This window comes from Diabrotica virgifera, chromosome 6 (genome assembly GCF_917563875.1).
Source record: "Diabrotica virgifera virgifera chromosome 6, PGI_DIABVI_V3a".
Taxonomy (NCBI): Eukaryota; Metazoa; Arthropoda; class Insecta; order Coleoptera; family Chrysomelidae; genus Diabrotica; species Diabrotica virgifera.
Window position 1 is genome coordinate 213136902 of NC_065448.1, and position 21843 is coordinate 213158744.

The 21843-nt window shown below is 31.4% G+C and overlaps 1 protein-coding gene across 1 annotated transcript in view; it reads left to right on the forward strand.

The window, feature by feature from the left end:
* Positions 1 to 21843, forward strand: part of LOC126886698 (dual specificity testis-specific protein kinase 2) — a 147797-nt gene that overhangs the window by 70166 nt on the left and 55788 nt on the right. Inside the window, exon 2 of the mRNA XM_050653693.1 lies at positions 18434 to 18754. Within this exon, the coding sequence (XP_050509650.1) occupies positions 18434 to 18754 (321 nt within the window). The remainder of the gene's footprint in view (positions 1 to 18433; positions 18755 to 21843) is intronic.

Sequence of the window (21843 nt, forward strand, 5' to 3'; positions counted from 1 at the left end):
CTACAATGTGTTTGTTTTACATGGATATCGACATCGACCGCGACCTCCACCTCCACCGCGACCCACTTGTTCTGTTCTTACCCTTATAAGAGGACCGATTAAGATTGAATGCATAACCGGACTCGGGTAATGTAGTGAATTGTATTATAAAAATGGCCCAACACCGAAAGGTATCAAAACGCGGTAAAAATAAGTGCGCACACATTATTCCAGTTACAAAAGAACTAATATTAATATTACGTGGGGCAAAAAGTAGTTTTATTTTGATGAAAAATAAAATTATAGTTTTATTTTGAAAGATTTTTCCATAATATTTGCTAAATTTGAAGTAAAATGGACCACAAGAGACAAGAGTACCTTTGATAACGTTTGCAGTTTGAGTTTGAATTTTACTTCAACAAATATCATGGAAAAATCTTTCAAAATAAAATTAGAATTGCATTTTTCGCCAAAATGAAAATACATTTTTGCGCCACGTAATATTCATAATATTCATAATTTGTTGCTTGTGTGCGCCGTTCATTTTTACCGCGTTTAACGGTTTTTATTCTTGTATCAGGAGTTTTTTTAAAGTTTTTTATAAAAAAATAGTATGAACTTGAATGTAATGTTTCTCTATTATACTTTAAGTGTTTATAAACCACTAAACCATTATCACCGTAATGGTCTAGTAGAGGTTACAACGCTAAACAACTAACCCAATATAAATTTTTTTCAATATAATTTCTGTTTTGTATCCGTCGAATGTACAGGGTTATTCACTATATTTTGACCCACCTGTAAACTGCTTTATTTACAGAATTAGAAAAAAAAATGTAAAATACAAAAGTTATTCGATTTTTAAAATATGATTTTTTGACATATTAAAACATACTAGTGACGTCATCCATCTGGGCGTGATGACGTATTGTAATCGACTATTTTTTTAAATGAGAATAGGGGTCGTGTGCTAGCTCATTTGAACAATTTTCTATTCAGTAATATAAACATTAAGATAATTATTTATACAGGGTGTCCAAAAAAATTTTATTTGAATTAAATTAATTGACACAAAAAGAAGAATGTATGTAATTTATTTAATTTAAAATACATGTTACTGCTGTTAGAAAACAGAAATAAAAGTTTATTGCACAAATAAATATTGATTTTTGCTTAAATTCAATGTTCAAACTGCCAAGAGGCAGATGGGTGGCAGCTTGAACATTGAATTTAAGTTAAAAGTAATGGTTATTTGTTTAATAAACATTTATTTTTGTGTTCTGACAGCAGTAGAATGTATTTTAAATTAAATAAATTACATAAATTCTTCTTTTTGTGTCAATTAATTTAATTAAAAATTTTGTTTGGACACCCTGTATAATTAATAATGTTAATGTTTATATTACTGAATAGATAATTGAATAACCTTTCAAATGAGCTAGCACTACCCCTATTCCCATTAAGAAAATAGTCGATTACGTCATCACGCCCAAATGGATGACGTCACTGGTACGATATATATGTCAAAAAATCATAATTTAAAAATCGAATAACTTATGTATTTTACTTTTTTTTCTAATTCTGTAAATAAAGCAGTTTACAGGGGGTTCAAAATATAGTGAATAAACCTGTACACTAGATTTATTGTTTATATTCGGAATATATTGAAGAAAATATTCGGATGGCTGGGAAATGAACTGGGCTTGCCCGATCACAAGTTTAACGTCGTAACCACTAGCACTAGACCATTTCGGCAATAATGGTTTAATGGAATAGAATTTTGGAGCACGATAACTTATGAACGGTTTAACCGATTTTGATCACTGAACATGCGTTTGAAAGGTATTGACAAGTAGTGTCTGATGCAGCCAAGATTAAATATGATATCTGGAGGTAAATCGGAGTTTTGTGTTAATATTAAGAGTAAACTAAATGTAAGACCAAATACTTACCATATCGGGATAGTATCATGAGGTATTCTCTGTTTTTTTCCTCAACATTTACTATGGGATTTTGCAGGAGATCTTGCTGTCATCATTGCGTGTGGTTATATATTTAAAGTCACATTGCTATGATTTTTCTGACGGTTATTTTTAAGTTAAAGTTAATTTCATGTAATCGAATAAACTATCTTCCAATAAACTCGTCCCAAAGACGCAAGTCAAAAATGTTGAAAATATCGTTTTAAAGCCATCTACTATAAAATGTATAATATTATGTCTGAATTATCAATATGAATGAGTCAGATAAAATTAAATTATTAGAAGAATTTTTTACCAAATTAATAACAAAAACATAATTTGTTTAATTTAATGTTTTGTATTTTGAGAACGTTTTCCGAAGTGGAAATCAAAACGTCAAAATAAACTTATTTTAAAATAAAATTGTGGCTTATTCCCAATAAAACTAGTAAATAATGTTAATTTGTTTTTATTTTGTGTATAATATTTAGAACTAAACGATACGTGGACTTTTCCTTATTATACAATATAAATGTAAACAAACCTATTTTTAGCTAATTCCAGCTATATTTATTACAACATTTTATTTTTATATCATAAATAACGATTTTAAATGAGATTAGTAGACGTGAAAATATTTTTGGAGTAAATAAAACCAATCCTTTTTCTGAAGAATACGTGATTATTATTATAGTTGTAAAGGGTGTCCCAAATTGGGTATGTTTTACAGGGTACCCATACCGAAAACTAGAGGAGATAGAAAAAAGTAACATTACTCATAACCCAGTAAATGAACGGGAAATACGGCGATACCGTATAATTTTCAGGGCCAACTTCGAATTGCATGAAAAGTACCCCGCACAAACCTTATGGAAATTAGGTCCCAGTGGATTTCGTTCATACTTTGGAAAAATACTCTTTGAAGCATCCTGATAAAATGTTCTCATGGGCACAACTCCATCGTATGAAGGATTTTCAAGATATAGAGGCACAAACTTATAAAATTATAAGATTTACTGGGTATTACAATTCCCTGAGTTACTTTTTATCTGGCAATATTATGTAGTTTGGATCAAAGAAAAGTACTAGTAGTCTAGGATTTTTTCCGGGCTATCCAATGGCGACCTTTACTTTGACCTTGACCTTCAACGGACGTCATCTACTAGAGTTTCGAGGGTTTTCGACATTAAAATCATATAAACAGATTACTCATGGATTTTTGGGATCGCTAAACATGAATATGCCATCAGAATTGACCTCCGGAGGACGTTGTGGCCAGGGCCACTGCAAGGGTCGTCATCTTCTAGAGTGTCGATGGTTTTCGGTATTTAATTGATGCAAATGAATTATTGGAGGGTTTTTTGAGGTCGCTAAACACGAATATGCCACCAGAACCGACTCCCGGAGCACCTGGTTTCGAAGGTCAATGAAAGGCGCTCCTGGAGTTTCGAGGGTCTTTGGTACTACATTAATGCAAACAAATTAGTTATAGGTTTTGGGGTGCTGAACACGAATACGTGATCAGCACAGACTCAGGAGCACCTGGTACCTAAGACATGTTATCTTCTGGAGTTAAAAACCTAAGAGTAATCCATTTAATTCCTCCATTTGATTCCTCCTAAACTCCAGAAGATAACCTGTCTTAGGCACCAGGTGCTGCTGTGTCTGTGCTGATCACGTATTCGTGTTCAACAACCTCAAAAACCTATAACTAATCCATTTGCATTAATGTAGTACCAAAGACCCTCGAAACTCCAGGAGCCCCTTTCATTGACCTTGGAAACCAGGTGCTCCGGGAGTCGGTTCTGGTGGCATATTCGTGTTTAGCGACCTCAAAAAACCCTCCATTAATTCATTTGCATCAATTAAATGCAGAAAACCATCGAAACTCTAGAAGATGACGTCTCTTGCAGTGGCCCTGGCCTCCTCGTCCTCCGGAGGTCTATTCTGATGGCATATTCGTGTTTAGCGATCCCAAAAACCCATGAGTAATCTGTTTATATCAATTTAATGCCGAAAACCCTCGAAACTCTAGAAGATGACGTCCATTGAAGGTCAAGGTCAAAGTAAAGGTTGCCATTGGATCCTAAACTACTAATACTTTTTCTTGATCCAAACTTCTACGTGTTGCCAGATAACCAGTAACCCAGTTAATTGGAATACCCAGTAAATCTTATAATTTTCCAAGTTTGTGCCTCTATATCTTGAAAATCCTTCATACGATTGAGCTGTGCCCATGAGAACTTTTTATTAGGATGCTTCAAAGAGTATTTTCCCAAAGTATGAACGAAATCCACTGGGACCTAATTTCCATAAGGTTTGTGCGGGGTACTTTGGTTAGGTTTTACTTACCCTCCACTTAAAAGTTGAAATTGTGACGTTGAATGCTTTTACTTGGGGGGTGACAGTCACCCCTTCTCGGGGGTGAAAAAACGCGCGTTTAAAATAAGTCCAGAATTGGATAAATTGACTAATTCCAAGTAATTTTCGTTCTATAGTTTTTTTAAATAAGTCAACATTTTTCGAGTTATTTGCGATTGAAAATAATTATTTTTCGAATTTTTTCCAATTAGAATAGTTAATTAAAAAAAAACACGTTGTCAGGCGGTTTTTGGCAAATAACTCAAAAATTAAGTATTTTATCGAAAAAATATGCTTAGCAAAAATGTAGATTTAAAAAAAAACGAAAAAAAATTGTGTATTAATAAAGTCTATAAACCCAGTAAATCAAAGTTGTAGCTCATGAAAAATACGTTCTTATCCGTTAAATTCCAAATCGAGTGTTTCAAAGTGAAATAAACAAAAAATTAAGCAATTTTCGGGAAAAACTTATTACAATTTTTTAAACTACATATTTAAAAAAGGTTTATTTTTATTTTAATAAAAGTTTCTAGCAACAAAACTAAACGAATTACGCTCAAAATAAAGTTGGCCCTTTAAAAAAAAATCGTGAAAATCTCCCTCTATTTAGCACTCCAAATGAAATTAATCGTTACCGCTTTACAAACAATTTATTCCACTTACGTATTTTTTATACTATCTGTAAGTTTCACCGGTTTAATGTGCTTATTTTTGAAAGGGTTATAGTTGAAAGGGCAAGTTTTCATAATAGCATTTTTTGACTACTTTACTTTTTAACGAAATTCATATTTTTGACATAACTCGTATAAAATTGATAAAATTGGATACCTGATGGTTGAGTTTTAGATTTTTGACTATTCAGAGCATTTCATTAAGAATAACTTTTTTTCGTAAAATTGATAATAAAAAAAATTTCCATGTGTTTCCTAGCTACGCAGACACGCTGTATAAGAGCTTCTGTATAAGAATTTTCAAATTGCAATGCCATATTCGGATTCAGCATAATGAAAAACAAAATAAAAACATAAATTTGATCAAAGTAAAATGATGAATTTAACGATATTTTTAAAATTATTTATACAAAACAATTGCTATTGTTTAAACAATTAATAAACAATTAGCGGCCAAATCTGTGAGTAGAACTTTTTACTTTAACATGTATATAAACTAACAAAAAAAGTTTTAGAAAAATATAAGCTTGTTTGAATTTTTCCGAAACAATGCATGTTTTCGTTCTAATTGCACTCGTGAAAATCTAAATTACCAATGTGAAATTAAACATGTGTAGCAGTTTAGTTTTTGCACTTTGCCAAAGGTTACATTTATCTTATTTTCTGCAACACAATTCGTTTATATAGATCAGAGTTTCCCAAACCTTTTTTCTCGTAGACCTCTTGCCATGTTCTTCAATTTTAAATCGACCCCCTGCTAGTTACTTTGAAAGATTAAAATTTCTAACAGTAGTGAAGTACTTATATACGTATAGTGTGAAAAAATAAATAAAAACAACACATTTTTACAAAATAGGGAACTTGCATAAAATTTTAAATTCGAAAAAAATTGTATAAATCATAACAGAACATAATTTAAAACATGTATCAAAGATAAAAAAGCTTTGTTTGTCTTTCGTTTGGCCCCTAAAAACTATTAAAAATTCAAATTATACCAGCCAGTCCAAAACGCGTTGTGACGTCATACGGTTATATGTTTACATTCTGTACCAACAAAGTAAACAAAATTGTATATAATTTTAAATTAGACATTATAAACGTCAGTAGAAAATACAGTTATGTGACGTCACAAGTGTTTTTGATAGTTTGAACTATTCATAGAAAACTTGTACTTTTACAAAATGGTTTTATTTTCCATAGTAAACCTTCTTTCCTTTCCTTCAAAAATTGTATCAAACTCCAATCTCAACAAACTGGTATATATTATTACAATGACATACGATAAATGTCATTAGAATATAAATATTTTTTCCTTATTTCGCTCCGATGAGCTGGCCAAATATCCAAGTAGGTGGAGGCCACAATAAACTAAAGAAGGAGAAGAAGAATATACCTAAATATACAGTTGAGTCCGCGAGTCTTTACCCGTGCGTCATTAATACCTGGCGAGATAAAACACATACTTTTTATCTAGCATCATTCTCTTCCATGCATGAAACTCATGACAAACCAGCTGCCGTTTGTTATTAAGTAACAACACATGTTATTTTTATGAACCATCTAGACTCAGTGCATTGAAAAGAGATAGGTACAAAAAAAGACGGTTCGGTATGTTTTCATATTTTAAGCACAATTTGTTTGACGTTTCTGATTTGTTTAATTTTGTGGCTGTCAGTCAGTTGAACTTTTTGCGGTTTTTGTCGAATTTTTGTGTTTTGAAGTTTCTTTATATTACACAAACAGTTGTTTTCACAACTAATTTTATATTGGGCTTTGAAATTTTAAGGTAAATAATTATATTTAGGCAATTAATATTTAAAACATACAAAGCTAACGTCATTCACACAGTAAAGAAATGACTGTGTTTAGATTTCCGTCAAAGTGAATAAAATAACAAAAATAAAATATGTTATTGGATTTTTTTATAAATTGTTTATTTATTTATTAATCAATAATAATAAAAGAATTTATTAAGCTACTTCAAATGTAGCTGTAATTCTGCGCAAAAATTTTGAAGCAAAACTTACATTTGACATTCTATATATTTGATAACGTCAAATTTTATAATAAAACCCGTAATCGGAACAGTAGCCACTTTCTGTCAGTTGTTGTTGCGTGAAATAGATTTCCGACTTATTTCGTATGCTTTAAGTGATGACGCACGGGTAAAGACTCGCGGACTCAACTGTAACCATAATCATAACTATATAATAAAACTATGTGACGTCACTGGTCGTTTGAACTATTTTATACCACAGAAGACTTTAAATTTGTATTTTCAAGTTATAACGAGTTTTTGAAGCGTGTAATTTTGGAAATCTCATTTTTAAACAAAACTACATTATTCTGTAATAAAAAAATGTGCAAGTTCCCTATTATTAATTATTAAATTTAAATCAAAATATAGTAACTATTAAACGAAAAAACTAAGCAAAAAATAAATTCATTTGGCATTAGTTTAGTTAGATATAATATCAAAGCTCATCGGTTAATGATGTCCAGTTTCTATGTCTGAAACCCCTTTCTACTAGGTATGAAGATGGAAAAGCAATTAAAAACTTTCTCGCGGTATTCCATACAACGGGATAAGTAACAGGTGTCGTTTTGAAGCCAGAATTGTTGATATCCGTTTCTAAACTCTACCCTAAGTTCTTCGTTACTTATTCCAATCAATACCTCTTGTAATGTAACATCTCTTTCTTCAATGTCACCAAATAGATTGATAATTCGTTGCGGTTTTTGCCATTGACCCCCATTTTAATTTCATATACCCCCAATTTTTATTTTCACCCACGTAGACCACTTGCAGGTGGTCGACCCGTATATAGACCACTTTGGGAATAACTGAAATAGATACATAGTAGACTGTCAGTCGACGTTGGACCATTTACGTTACACATCGGCATTGGTGGCAGACCAGTTGGTTATGCAACTGGTCTGCCGGCATTGGCAGCAAAATTTATTAATGAAAATAGTGTATCTATATTTTTTGATAGTTCAATGAAAAATTGACAATTTATTCGCAGATACGTAAAATACATGACTAATATACAACAACTAAACAAAAATCTGAGCAATTACAATACAATCCGACTTCTTTGACAACATAACTTCTTACACGACTGCCAAACATTCATCTTAGACTTCTTTACAAAGCAATACAATTAATATCTTTTTGGCTGTCAGTGTGTAAAAAATAGAAAAATACTAACGGTCTCATTAGAACAATAATAGAATCGCTAATTGGTTGTATACGAATTCATCAGAGTGAACATGTGTTAATTGGGAAAAAGTAAAAGTGTATTAAGTAGTTCTTTCAACCGAAGAAATGTATTATGTTTTTTTTCTTTTCGTTTTATTTATTTTATTCACAAGGAAATACAATGGCAACAATATTTATATGTTTCAAGAAGTATTTCGAAATATTGTATATTTTTAATTAATTATCTAAGATATAAAATTATGTTTGTAAATAATGAATGAAATATTACAATAATAACAAAAATAAGTTAAAAGATCGCAGTCAAGATAATTTTAGCTTTGCAACTGTACAAACTAGTGCAAATAGTTTTTATTATAGACAAATTAACTAGATCTGTTATAATTATATGTTTGCGGATACTAGGAAAATGTATTGGAAGTATCATCAAGATATTATGAGTATTTAATTCGGATTGTCAATCCGACCAAATACTAGGTTGTTCAATAAGTTTTGCGGTTCGATATAGTCCAGAAAGCCACTGCGCATCCGCTAGGAAAAATATTCTAATTCGGATTTTTTGCACAATCTTACTCAAAAAGGACTCCTTTTAACAAATTTGCATGTTGCCAGGACCAAAAGGTGGTCAAAAATTTTTTAAACGTTTTTTTTTGTTTTTTTTCCTAAAATTATTATTTTTGCATGGAAAAAAGTTTTTTTTAGATTTTTTGGATCATTCCAAACAGAAAAGGTCTTTAGTGACTTTTCTCTAAAAATGATAGTTTTTGACATATAAGCGATTAAAAATTGAAAAATTGCGAAATCGGCCATTTTTAACCCTCAAAAACTATGTGAAAAACTGAAAATTTGAATGTTGCCAAGGTAGGTAGATATTTTTTAAACATCGATTGATGAAATCCCGAAGAGTTTTTTGCAATACAATATTCAAAACTCCTTTGTTTTTTAATTGCTAATCAAGCGTGCGCGACACTATTTTCCACCGACAGTATGGTGCAAATGAAAGGAATAAATTCGTTATTTCGTAAACTGGCGACTTTAAGGAAAAATCCCGAAACAGGTCGATTTTTATTTTTAAGTTATAATATTGTGGCATATATGGTATACTAGTGACGTCATCCGTCTGGGCGTGATGACGTAATCGATGATTTTTTTAAATGAGAATAGGGGTCGTGTGGTAGCTCATTTGAAAGGTTTTTCAATTCTCTATTCAGTAATGTAAACATTTACATAATTATTTATACAGGGCGTCCTTCTACTTCTTTTTTTGTCAAATAATTTAATTTAATAAAAAAATTTTGGACACCCTGTATAAATAATTATGTAAATGTTTTTATTACTGAATAGAGAATTGAAGAACCTTTCAAATAAACTAGCACATGACCCCTATTCTCATTTAAAAAAATCATCGATTACGTCATCACGTCCAGATGGATGACGTCACTAGTATACCATATATGCCACAATCTCATAACTTAAAAATAAAAATCGACCTGTTTCACGATTTTTCCTTAAAGTCGCCAGTTTACGAAATAACGAATTTATTCCTTTCATTTGCACGCCATACTGTCGGTGGAAAATAGTGTCGCGCACACTTGATTAGCAATTAAAAAACAAAGGAGTTTTGAATATTGTATTGCAAAAAACTCTTCGTGATTTCATCAATCGATGTTTAAAGAATATCTACCTACCTTGGCAACATTCAAATTTTCAGTTTTTCACATAGTTTTTGAGGGTTAAAAATGGCCGATTTCGCAATTTTTCAATTTTTAATCGCTTATATGTCAAAAACTATCATTTTTAGAGAAAAGTCACTAAAGACCTTTTCTATTTGGAATGATCCAAAAAACCTAAAAAAACTTTTTTACATGTAAAAAAATAATTTTAGGATAAAAACAAAAAAAAACGTTTAAAAAATTTTTGACCACCTTTTGGTCCTGGCAACATGCAGATTTGTTAAAAGGAGTCCTTTTTGAGTAAGATTGTGCAAAAAATCCGAATTAGAATATTTTTCCTAGCGGATGCGCAGTGGCTTTCTGGACTAATAAGAAAAACGTAATTTTATGTTTTGAAATACAGTTTATTATTCAGTATAGTCTCCCCGAACATCAATACACTTGTTCCAACGATATATAGATAGATACGTTTATTGACATTTTTACATAGTAAACATTACATGTCATGTCACAATATTAAATAAGTCACTTTTGTATACATAGGAAATAACTAAGAAATAATACAAGAACACATAATAATATAACATATACAATGAAAAATAGAAATATAAAAAAAACAATTCAGTTAGGTGTAATATAGTTTTCATAAAAACGACCACACTAGGAGCTCAATCAAACAAATTCCTGTATACTGTAGAAACAGTGTTTCATCAGGAAGTGTTTTGCTAATTTATAAAATTGTTTAGAATTCATTGCCTTAATATCACCGCTTTAATTGCCTACCGTTTAGGTTTAAAAAACAATTATACAGATTATAATCTATTGTATTAAGTTGTGTAACACACAATCTGGAATATGGTATAATGATATGACTTTTGTTTCTTGTATTGTACTGATGTTGATCAGCATATGTTTTTACATCTTGTATATTATTATGAACAGTTAACAAAGTTTCAAATATATATTGAAGGTAAAGAAAGAATACCAAACTTTTTAAACAAGGGTTTACAGCTGGCGCGATATTCCGCTGAGTCAATAATTCTGATTGCTGATTTTTGAAAAGTGAAAACTTTATACGCATAGGACGAGTTTCCCCAAAGAAGTATGCAATATGTCAGGATACTATGAACCATTCCAAAATAAACTGACCTAAGAATATCTCGACTCACAGAAGTAGCCAATCTGCGCATAGCAAAAATCTGTGAGGCGAGCTTCTTACACAATCCTTCAATATGGTGCGACCAGTTCAACCTTATATCCATAGTAACACCTAGTAACTTTACTGGTTCAGATGGTTTAACCCATCTATCAGAACTAGATACTATTGTCTGGGTTTTCTGCTCGTTTAACTTAAGTTTGTTACAGTTAAACCAGGATTTAGATTTTTCTAATATTTCCTGACTGTAATCAGTTTTACCTCTACATAATAAGGTTGTGTCATCTGCAAAAAGAACACAGTTAGTGTTATCCAACGTACTTGGTAAATCATTTATATATATGTAGAATAGCAGAGGCCCAAAACTGATCCTTGTGGTACTCCGGTTGAAACTGGTAAAGGATTAGATTCTTGATTATTATTAAATGCAACAATCTGTGTTTTTCCTGTAAGATACGATTTTAAAAGGTCGTGTATGGTACCCCTTATTCCATAGTACTCCAATTTTATCAATCGTGTTTGAATATCCACACAATCAGAAGCTTTTGTAAGGTCACACATTAAACCATTAGTAGGTTCACCTGCATCAAGACCGTGAACAATATCTTCTATTACTTCTAATAAAGCTTCAGTTGTTAAGTTTTTTTTTCTAAAACCGAATTGGGAGCTAGATATAATTGATTTGTTATCCAAATAATTTGCTATACGATCTTTAATTAAGATTTCAAAAATTTTACTTATTATTGGTACTATGGTAATAGGTCTGTAATTGTCTGAATATTCCAATTTATAAATTCCATCCCTGAAGTGATAATCTGGAATGCTGCAAAATACGCTTCTACAGCAGTTTTAACCTCATCATTTGATGAAAAACGCTTTACAAGCATGCATTTTTTAGGTACTGAAACGGATGAAAGTCTTTAGGGGCCAAATCTGATGAATACGGTGGATGCTAGGATGCTCCAACAATTCGAACTTTAGTTCATGGATTTTAGCCATTAGCCAAAAGGATTTTTTCTTCTGGAAACCGGGTCTTTTTCGTGAATTTTTTCGTTCAGCTGGTCTAAAAGGTTACAATAATATCCAGAATTTATGCCCGGTTGCACCAACAGATCTTAAGCTTAAGTCGAGAATATCATAAGAATTAATATAATATAATTATAATATATTACAATAAAAATACCATAATATAATAATAGATATATATATATATATATATATATATATATATATATATATATATATATATATATATATATATATATATATATATATATATATAATTGATAATAAGGTAAGAATCTAACATTATGATAACGTAAGTGATACTCAAGGAGGCCCTATCTATAAGTAGAGCTTAGCTAAGCGGGAGCTTAACCCTCCGTTAGGCGCGTGGTCTACAATCGTAGACCACTCTCCTTTAAGTGGTCGCCAATTGCATAAAACTGCATATACGCCCCCCATCCCGCTTAGTAACTGTCACTAATACTTCCAACTTACTCTTCAGTTTGCTAAACGCCGCCGATCTGTTTGCATTATTTTTTTACCATTATTCAAAGAGCACTGGCCTACAACCGTAGACCACGCGACTAAGCACGTTCCAGTTTTTAGTTGTATATATAAAGCTAATATGTAGCCTGCTGTGTATATAAAGCTAATAACATAAATGAAAATGTTTCTAGAAGCGACTTCATTGAAAACTTAGCATGGGAACTAATCAAACAGCAAATTGAATATGGATCAACTATGCCTTCCCTGCTAAACGACGAGCTCGCGTACTGCTCGGAGTTCAAGAAGTCGTACCCCCTTCCCCTAATATTCCAACAAATTACGTGGGACGATGTTGTATTTGTGCATGAATTTGCAATATGTCAACAAGAAGGGCATGCCAAAGATGTGACACATTTGCATTCAATGATCATTTTGGGGATATTTGCACTGAATGTTTGACGGACTAAAATTGTGATACTTTGACCATTTAATAGTTTTGTTCTTTTTTTACTTTTTAGTTCTATTCTTTATTATTTATCCCTATTGGTCATTCTATAAGTTCAAAGATAAAAAATATTTGTGTTTTTTATTAAACTGAGCTTATTTTTGTGACCATTTTCATTTACTTGCGAATAAAGACCCAAAAAATCATGACCTCGTTTTTAATTTTACCACTGTCAAAATGAGAAAAGCCAAGGAACAAAACATATCTAATATCAAAGTGCGAACATAAATAAACATGTTATTAACCACTAATTTGTTAATTTTGTCAAAATCCGGTATTATACGACAAAAAACTATTGGTCTACAATCGTAGACCACGCGCCTAAGCTTGTCAGCAATAACGACGCGCCTAACGTAGGGTTAAGATCTGTTGGTGCAACCAGTCATTATTGTCTTACCCTTACCAGTTTGTAAGTAATCCACAAACAAAATTTCTCTCGCATCCCACAAAACGGATGTTAACACCTTCTTAGCCGATTTGTGGACGTGGACTCGTTTCGGAGCCGAAGAACCTGGGCCCGGATTCCGTGCACTGTAGATATCTACACCTCGCTTTCTATAGATGTCAATTTTCGTAAAAATATTTGAATTTTTAGCTTTAATTGAATTATTTTCTAGTTTTGCTAGGTTATACTCTAATTGATGCTGAAGTGACACTTAGTAAAACAAGAAAATATTTGAATTAAAACTAAAAATTCAAATATATTGACATTCATAGAAAGCGATCGGTGCGATGTCAATATATTTTAATTTTTAGTTTTAATTCAAATATTTTCTTGTTTCATTAAGTGTCACTTCAACATCAATTAGATTATAACCTAGTAAAACTAGAAAATAATTCAATTAAAGCTAAAAATTCAAATATTTTTACGAAAATTGACATCGATAGAAAGCGACATGTAGATATCTACAGTGCACGGAATCCAGGCCCTGGTTCACAGCGCTCTTTAGCCTCTTGTTTTGATTCAAGATCATGGTGATAGACCCAAGTCTCATCCATAGTAATGAATCGACGCACAAAATGTACTTTATTCTACTAATAGTGCAGTCACTGAAGGTTTTCACCTCCAATTTCGTTGAAACTCCATCGATTTTCATGAAAATTGGTGAGTGGTTAGAGGATACCTCAAGGAACAAAGGCGACATGATGCCAACTTGCGTTTTTACCCTGGGGGTGAAAATTATTTCATTAAAAATAATACCATAAATTGATAGAGGGACAAATTCTAAGCAAAATTTGTTATATAAAGTTATTAATATAAATAAATAGTTTTTGAGTTATTAAAGATCAAAGATTTTATTTTTTCGTAAAAAAATGCATTAGGTCTGGATCCCGCGTATGAAAAAAAAGTTGATTAATAGCAAGCTGAAAATGTTTTAATAGCTTAAGGGTGTCTAGTCGGACAAACTTTGATGTATGGGAACACTGGAACAGGGGAAGTTTTAATTGTGGAACAGGTTAAAAATTTGGAACGTCAGATTACGAAAACGTCCCATGTGTTTTGTCGGACAGAACTTCCAATTAATTTGATACCCTTTCATTAAACTGTCCTGCAAAAATCAGACTGCTATTTATCACCAACTGGGCATTTTAATGAGTGGAACATGTAGAACATGTCAAATGACAGGAATTATGACAGGTGACAAATAGTAGTCTGATTTTTGCATGAGGGTTTAATGAAAGGGTAACAAATCAATTGGAAGTTCTGTCCGACAAAATACATGGGACGTTTTCGTGGTCTGACGTTCCAAATTTTTAACCTGTTTCACAATTAAAACTTCTCCTGTTCCAGTGTTCCCATACATCAAAGTTTGTCCGACTAGACACCCTTAAGCTATTAACAAATTTTCAGCTTGCTATTAATCAACTTTTTTTCATACACGGTATCCAGACCTTCTTCTTCTTAACGTGCCCTATCAAGTCCCCTTGACGTTGGCGATTAACATGGCGAAACTGTCTCTGTCTCGAGCTATTCCAAATAGGTGTTCTGCTTTCTTTATTCCTGTCCACTCCCGGATATTCTTCAACCAAGAGGCCTGCTTTCTACCAATTCCTCTGCGTCCTTCGATTTTACCCATCATAATAAGTTGAAAAATATTATACCGGTCTCCCCTTACTACGTGTCCTAAATAGGCCATCTTTACATATTTGATATTATCAAGCAGCTCGCGGGTAGCATTTGCTCTCTTAAGGACTGCCACATTTGTCAGCATAGCCGTCCATGGTATTTTCAGTATACGTCTGTGCAGCCACATTTCAAAGGCCTCCAAACGGTTAATGGTGGATATTTTTAATGTCCATGCTTCGACACCATACAAGAGGACTGACCAAATGTAGCATTTAATCATGCGCTTTCGAAGTTGAAGTTGCAAGGTATCATTACAGAAGAATGACCTCATTTTTAAAAATGTGCGGGCTGTCTCGATTCTACATTTTATCTCTTTATCTGGATCTAGTTGTTCAGTAATATGGCAACCAAGATATTTAAAACTGGGTACTCTTTGAATTATATGACCATCAACATATAACCGTGAATCTTGATGAGCCAAACGACTAAATACCATGTATTTATCCAGACCTACATGTTTTAAAGCAGTTACTCACGTGTAACTCAAAAACTATAAGCTTTTACAAAAAAGTTATTACATATTACCAAAATTAAAGATAATAAAAAATTGAATACTCTCCTCATGTTAATTCAAAGTGAGTTATGAGTAATTGAAGGTATATTTTTTTCGACGAGTACGCACATCTAAGTATTCAAGCTTAAATAACGGGAAAACGATGAATTTTATAAAATATACCTAGGTACTAAGCACTTGTCAAAGTACTTCGGAATACCTATCAAATGAGCTCCAGAAGTTAATAGCATCAAAATTAAGCAAGTTATGATGAAAATAAGAGAACCCTTTCGAATTTTTTTGGAAAAAGTGAAAAATAAATAATACGCCATTTCCACAAATATTAAAATTTATAGAAATCCTTACAAGAATTTCTTTATATTGGCATAAGTAATGATTTCAACAATTTTGACCGGCGAAAACAGAATTCTTCAAATTATCGCATTTTTCATTTTCTTTTAATAATATCTTCAAAAATACTCAATTTAAGAAAAAAATGATATACCAAATTTTCGTTTTTGCTGTATCAAATATTTTACCTTTTTTACTGTTTATATAGGGTACAAAATAACCGAGATAGAAACGTTTTTAAATTTTGCTGCGAGAACCATGTAACAGGAGCCATTTAACCTTTTATTTAAAAAAAAATAAGAGGTTTAAAAGATTAATTTCAACGTGGTTTAAAAGCCCTTAGTTACTTTCAAATGGTTTTTAGGTGAATCTGATATCTCATAATTAACGGGAGTTATTAAAAAAAAAATCAATAACATTTTTTGGAAAAATTTTTAAAAGATAACTTTTGAAAAATTTGTGGAGCATAAATTTTAATGCTATCAACTTGTTCGTGGGATCATTTGATAGATATTTTTAAATACTTTGACAAATGTTTAATAAGTTTATGTTATAAATTGCATCATTTTCCCGTTATTTAAGCTTGAAAACTTAGATTTGGGTAGTCGCCGAAATAAATATACATTCAATTACCTATCGATAGCTTAGTGTGAAAACCCCTTATCTCATTTCACAGAAAATTTTACAGGAGAGACTTTAAACTGAATTTAACTTAAAACAAAAATAAAAAAATATGAAAAAAAAATTTTAAGAAACGCTTTTCTTTAGTTACGAGTGACTAAAATTAAAAATATTATAAAAAAAATCAACTAAAAAGCAAAAAATAAAAAAAGGTGAAAAAATCTAACACATTCGTCAAAGAAAAGCGTGGCGCGTCTTCATCGAATAAACGGTTTTCGCCCCACGCTTTTCTTTAACGAATGTGTTACATTTTTTCAATTTTTTTTATTTTTTGCTTTTTAGTTGATTTTTTTATATTTTTAATTTTAGTCACTCGTAACTAAAGAAAAGCGTTTCTTAAAAATATTTGTTTTTTTTCATATTTTTTTATTTTTTACTTTTTAGTCTTACACTTTTCAAACATTAAAATATATCGTCATGTTTCTTAAAATATGTATAAAACATATGATGTACTAACATGAAAAGTAGTCGGAATCGGTAAAAAATTTGAAACTTTATTGTTTATTTATGAAGTATAACGTAAACAATTAACGTAAAAAGTGAAATTATGTATAGTTCATATCATTAGCTACAAAACGTAAAAGTTTCAAGTTTTTACATTTTAAAAAACAAGAGAATTTAAGCATTTTCCATTAAAATCGTTTTTTTATTTAAACAATTAATAAACATAAAAAAAATTTATTGATTATTCGTGTATTGTTCCCGCGAATGCATATGTCTGCAAATTTTCATTCATTTGCATTGGAGAAAAGGCACTCAAATTAACGTCTAAAGATTTGACGCAAACTATTGAACTAAATAAAAGCGTTTAAAAAACAAGAGAATTTAAGGATTTTATATTAAAATCGTTTTTTTTTATTTAAACAATTAATAAACATAAATTTTTTTTTATTGATTATTCGTGTATTGTTCCCGCGAATGCATATGTCTGCAAATTTTCATTCATTTTCATTGGAGAAAAGGCACTCAAATTAACGTCTAAAGATTTGACGCAAACTATTGAACTAAATAAAAGCGTTTAAAAAACTATCTTTACATATTTTTGATTCTGAGTACGTTTAGATCATTACACATACATTTTTTATATATATTTTGGGTTAGAGTAGGCAGAAATTCGGTTTAAAGTCACTCATGTAAAATGTTTTCTGTTTTCTGTAAAATGAGATACGAGGTTTTCACACTAAGCCATCGCTATAACTCACTTCTAGTTAACATTAAAAGGTTTTTCTGGTAAGGAATTTATTTAGTTTTATATTAGATTTAATTTTGGCAATAACTTTTTTGCAAAAACTTATAGTTTTTGAGTTGTTTATAAAAAATCGGTTAAAACATGCATTTTTTTCACGAAAAATTAAAATCTTTAATCTTTAATAACTCAAAAAGTTTTGGTTTATTTCAATAACTTAATATAACAAATTCTGCTTAGAGTTAGTCCCTCTATCGAATTATGGGGTTATTTTTAATAAAATAATTTTCACCCCCGAGAAGGGGTGGCATCCACACCAGGGTAAAAGCGCAAGTTGGCACCATGTCACCATTGTTCCTTGAGATACCCTCTAACCACTCACCAATTTTCATGCAAATCGATGGAAGTTCAACGAAATCGGAGGTAATAGCTCATATCCACCTTCAGTGACTGCACTATAAATATCTTTCAGTTTTTGGACGATACCAAATTTCACATAAGAGGTTTTATCTTTCGAGTATGCTTCTTGAGCTTAATATATTATTTCGTGAGTAATAAATCTGTGCTTTATTTCCAGGTGACCCATCAACAAACGGGCCAAGTAATGGTTCTCAAAATGAACACACGGCATTCGAATCGTCGCAACATGCTCAAAGAGATCCAACTCATGAACCGTCTATCACACCCAAACATTTTGAGACTGATGGGAGTGTGCGTCCTCAAAGCACAGCTTCACGCTCTCACGGAATACATCGACGGTGGTTCACTACATCAGCATATCCACAACAGATCGGTGGAAATAGAGCAGGAGACGAGGATAGAAATAGCTAAAGATATCGCGTGTGGGATGGAGTACTTACATTTGAAAGGAGTTATGCATAGGGACTTGACAAGCAAGGTAGGTTTAACGATTTTTTATGCTATACAGGGTGTTTGGTAAAGAATGGGCCATAGCTTAACCTTAGATTCCTGAGGTTAAAATAGGTCGATTTAAGCTAACTTACCGTAGTACAAAAGTTGATAGTAACCGAAATACAGGGTGTCAAAGTTAAACTTGTATTTTATTTATTTTTTAATATTTCCTGGCAGACATGGAACAACAACACGAAATTTGGTAAGTGGTGCTGGTACTGTCTACCCTACTAAATTATGTTAAACAAACGTTTCTGGCTACTACCAGAGGCGTACGACGGGGGAACGTGAATGGCTGACCCTTCCCAAATTCTATGCCACTGGCAGAATTGATATTTTAGTGCGATTTTTTGAGTCTCCAATACTTTCTATGTAAATAACATACTATTCATTCGTAACGATAAAGCCATTAGTTTTCGAGATATTTGAAGCTAAAAATGAAGGAGCATAATACATTAATCAAATTAAGTGTGCCTTTTCATTTTTAACTTCAAATATCTCGAAAACTAATGACTGTATCGTTACGAATGAAGAGTATATTATTTGCATAGAAAGTATTGGAGAATCTAAAAATTATGCTAAAATAGCAGTTTTATCAGTGACGTAAAATTTGGGAAGGGTCAACCATTCACTTTCCCCTTTCGTACCCCTCTGGTAGTAGCCAGAAACGATTATTTAACATAATTTAGTAGGATGTACAGTTCCTACATTTTCTGTCAAGTATCATAAGGATATGTCAAATTCTTTTATAGTACCGGGCCACATAGTTCTTAAAGTTTTAAAAAAAGAATAAATTATTAAAAAAAGAATACTTTAAAATAGTTTGACATATCCATGTCATACTTGGCACAAAGTGTAGGCACTGTACACCCTACTTAATTATGTTAAATAATCGTTTCTGGCTACTACCATTGGCGTACGGCAGGGGAAAGTGAATGGTTGACCCTTCCCAAATTCTACGCCACTGATGAAACTGCTATTTTAGCATAATTTTTAGATTCTCCAATACTTTCTATGCAAATAATGTACTCTTCATTCGTAACGATCAAGTCATTAGTTTTCGAGATATTTGAAGTTAAAAATGAAAAGGCACACTTATTTTGATTAATGTATTGTGCTCCTTCGTTTTTAGTTTCAAATATCTCGAAAACTAATGGCTTTATCGTTACGAATAAAGAGTATGTTATTTACATAGAAAGTATTGGAGAATCAAAAAATTGCACTAAAATAGCAATTCCGCCAGTGGCGTAGAATTTGGGAAGGGTCAATCATTCAGGTTCCCCCGTCGTACGCCTCTGGTAGTAGCCAGAAACGTTTGTTTAACGTAATTTAGTAGGGTATATAGTACCAGCACCACGTAGCAAATTTCGTGTTGTTGTCAAATGCCTGTCAGGAAATATTCAAAAATAAATAAAATAAAAGTTTAACTTTGACACCCTGTATTTCGGTTATTATCAACTTTTGTACTTTGTAGTAAGGTAAGTTAGCTTAAATCTACCTATTTTAACCTCAGGAATCTAAGGTTAAGCTATGACCCATTCTTTACCAAACACCCTGTATTTTCAAATCATACAGAGAGTCTGTAATTTGGAATAAATTCAATATCTCAAATATTCATTGTTTTTTTGAAAAATGCTCAGACCCATCGATTATTATTTCAAATTTTCCTTTTTGACATACAATAATAATGTTTACAGGGTGTACCAATTTAGAGATATGACGTCATCTTTGATTTTATTAAATGGCAACACTGTCATTTTGATAGCTATTTTGATAGGGTGTGTAAAGTTATACACAACTGCAAAATATCAAATTTTTATTATCTACCATTTACAAGATAATAGAAAATAACAAAGTTATGTCTGTAATTTGGAATAAATTCAATAATTAAAATACTAAATGATTTTTTGAAAAATGCTTAGATCCGTCGATTTGTATTTCAAATTATCCTTTATGACATACAATAATAATGTATACAGGGTGTCCCAATTTAGAGATATGATGTCATCTTTGATTTTCTTAAATGGCAACACTGTCATTTTGATAACCATTTTGATAGGGTGTGTAAAGTTATACACAACTGCAAAATTTCAAATTTTTATTCCCTACCATAATCAAATAATAATTGAATTTAATTATTTCAATTAGGCAAATACTCATAATGTTGCCCTCACTTATTGTCAAATTGTCAATGGGAAACGTTATGAGCATTTGCTTATTTGAAATAATTAAATTCAATTATTATTTGATTACTTGTTTCTCATAACTTTGTTAATTTTTATTATCTTGCAAGTGGTAGGGAATAAAAATCTGAAATTTTGCAGTTGTGTATAACTTTACACACCCTATCAAAATAGCTATCAAAATGACAGTATTGCCATTTAAGAAAATCAACGATGACGTCATATCTCTAAATTGGGACAGCCTGTATACATTATTATTGTATGTCAAAAATGACAATTTGAAATACTAATCGACGGGTCTGAGCAATTTTCAAAAAAACAATTAATATTTTAATTATTGAATTTATTCCAAATTACAGACATAACTTTGTTATTTTCTATTATCTTGTAAAAGGTAGAGAATAAAAATTTGATATTTGGCAGTTGTGTATAACTTTACACACCCTATCAAAATAGCTGTCAAAATGACAGTGTTGCCATTTAATAAAATCAACGATGACGTCATATCTATAAATTGTGACACCCTGTATACATTATTATTGTATGTCAAAAAGGACAATTTGGAATACTAATCGACGGGTCTGAACATTTTTCAAAAAAACAATTAGTATTTGAGATATTAAATTTATTCCAAATTACAGACTCTCTCTGTATAAGACTGAAATTACTAAGAGACACATTTTCTTGTCATACCAGTTTAGTGCTTCGATCACGCTATTAAACTATTTTCATTTCGCAATTTACTAAAAATATCAGAAAATAAACAGTCGAAGAACACCTATTCAGTTTATAATTGCAGTTATACGTTAATTACAGGGAGGAGGTGTCAAGACAAATTGTCACCTTTCTTTCTTCTTAAGGTTCCGTCTGCTTTTGAAGGTTGGAGATCATC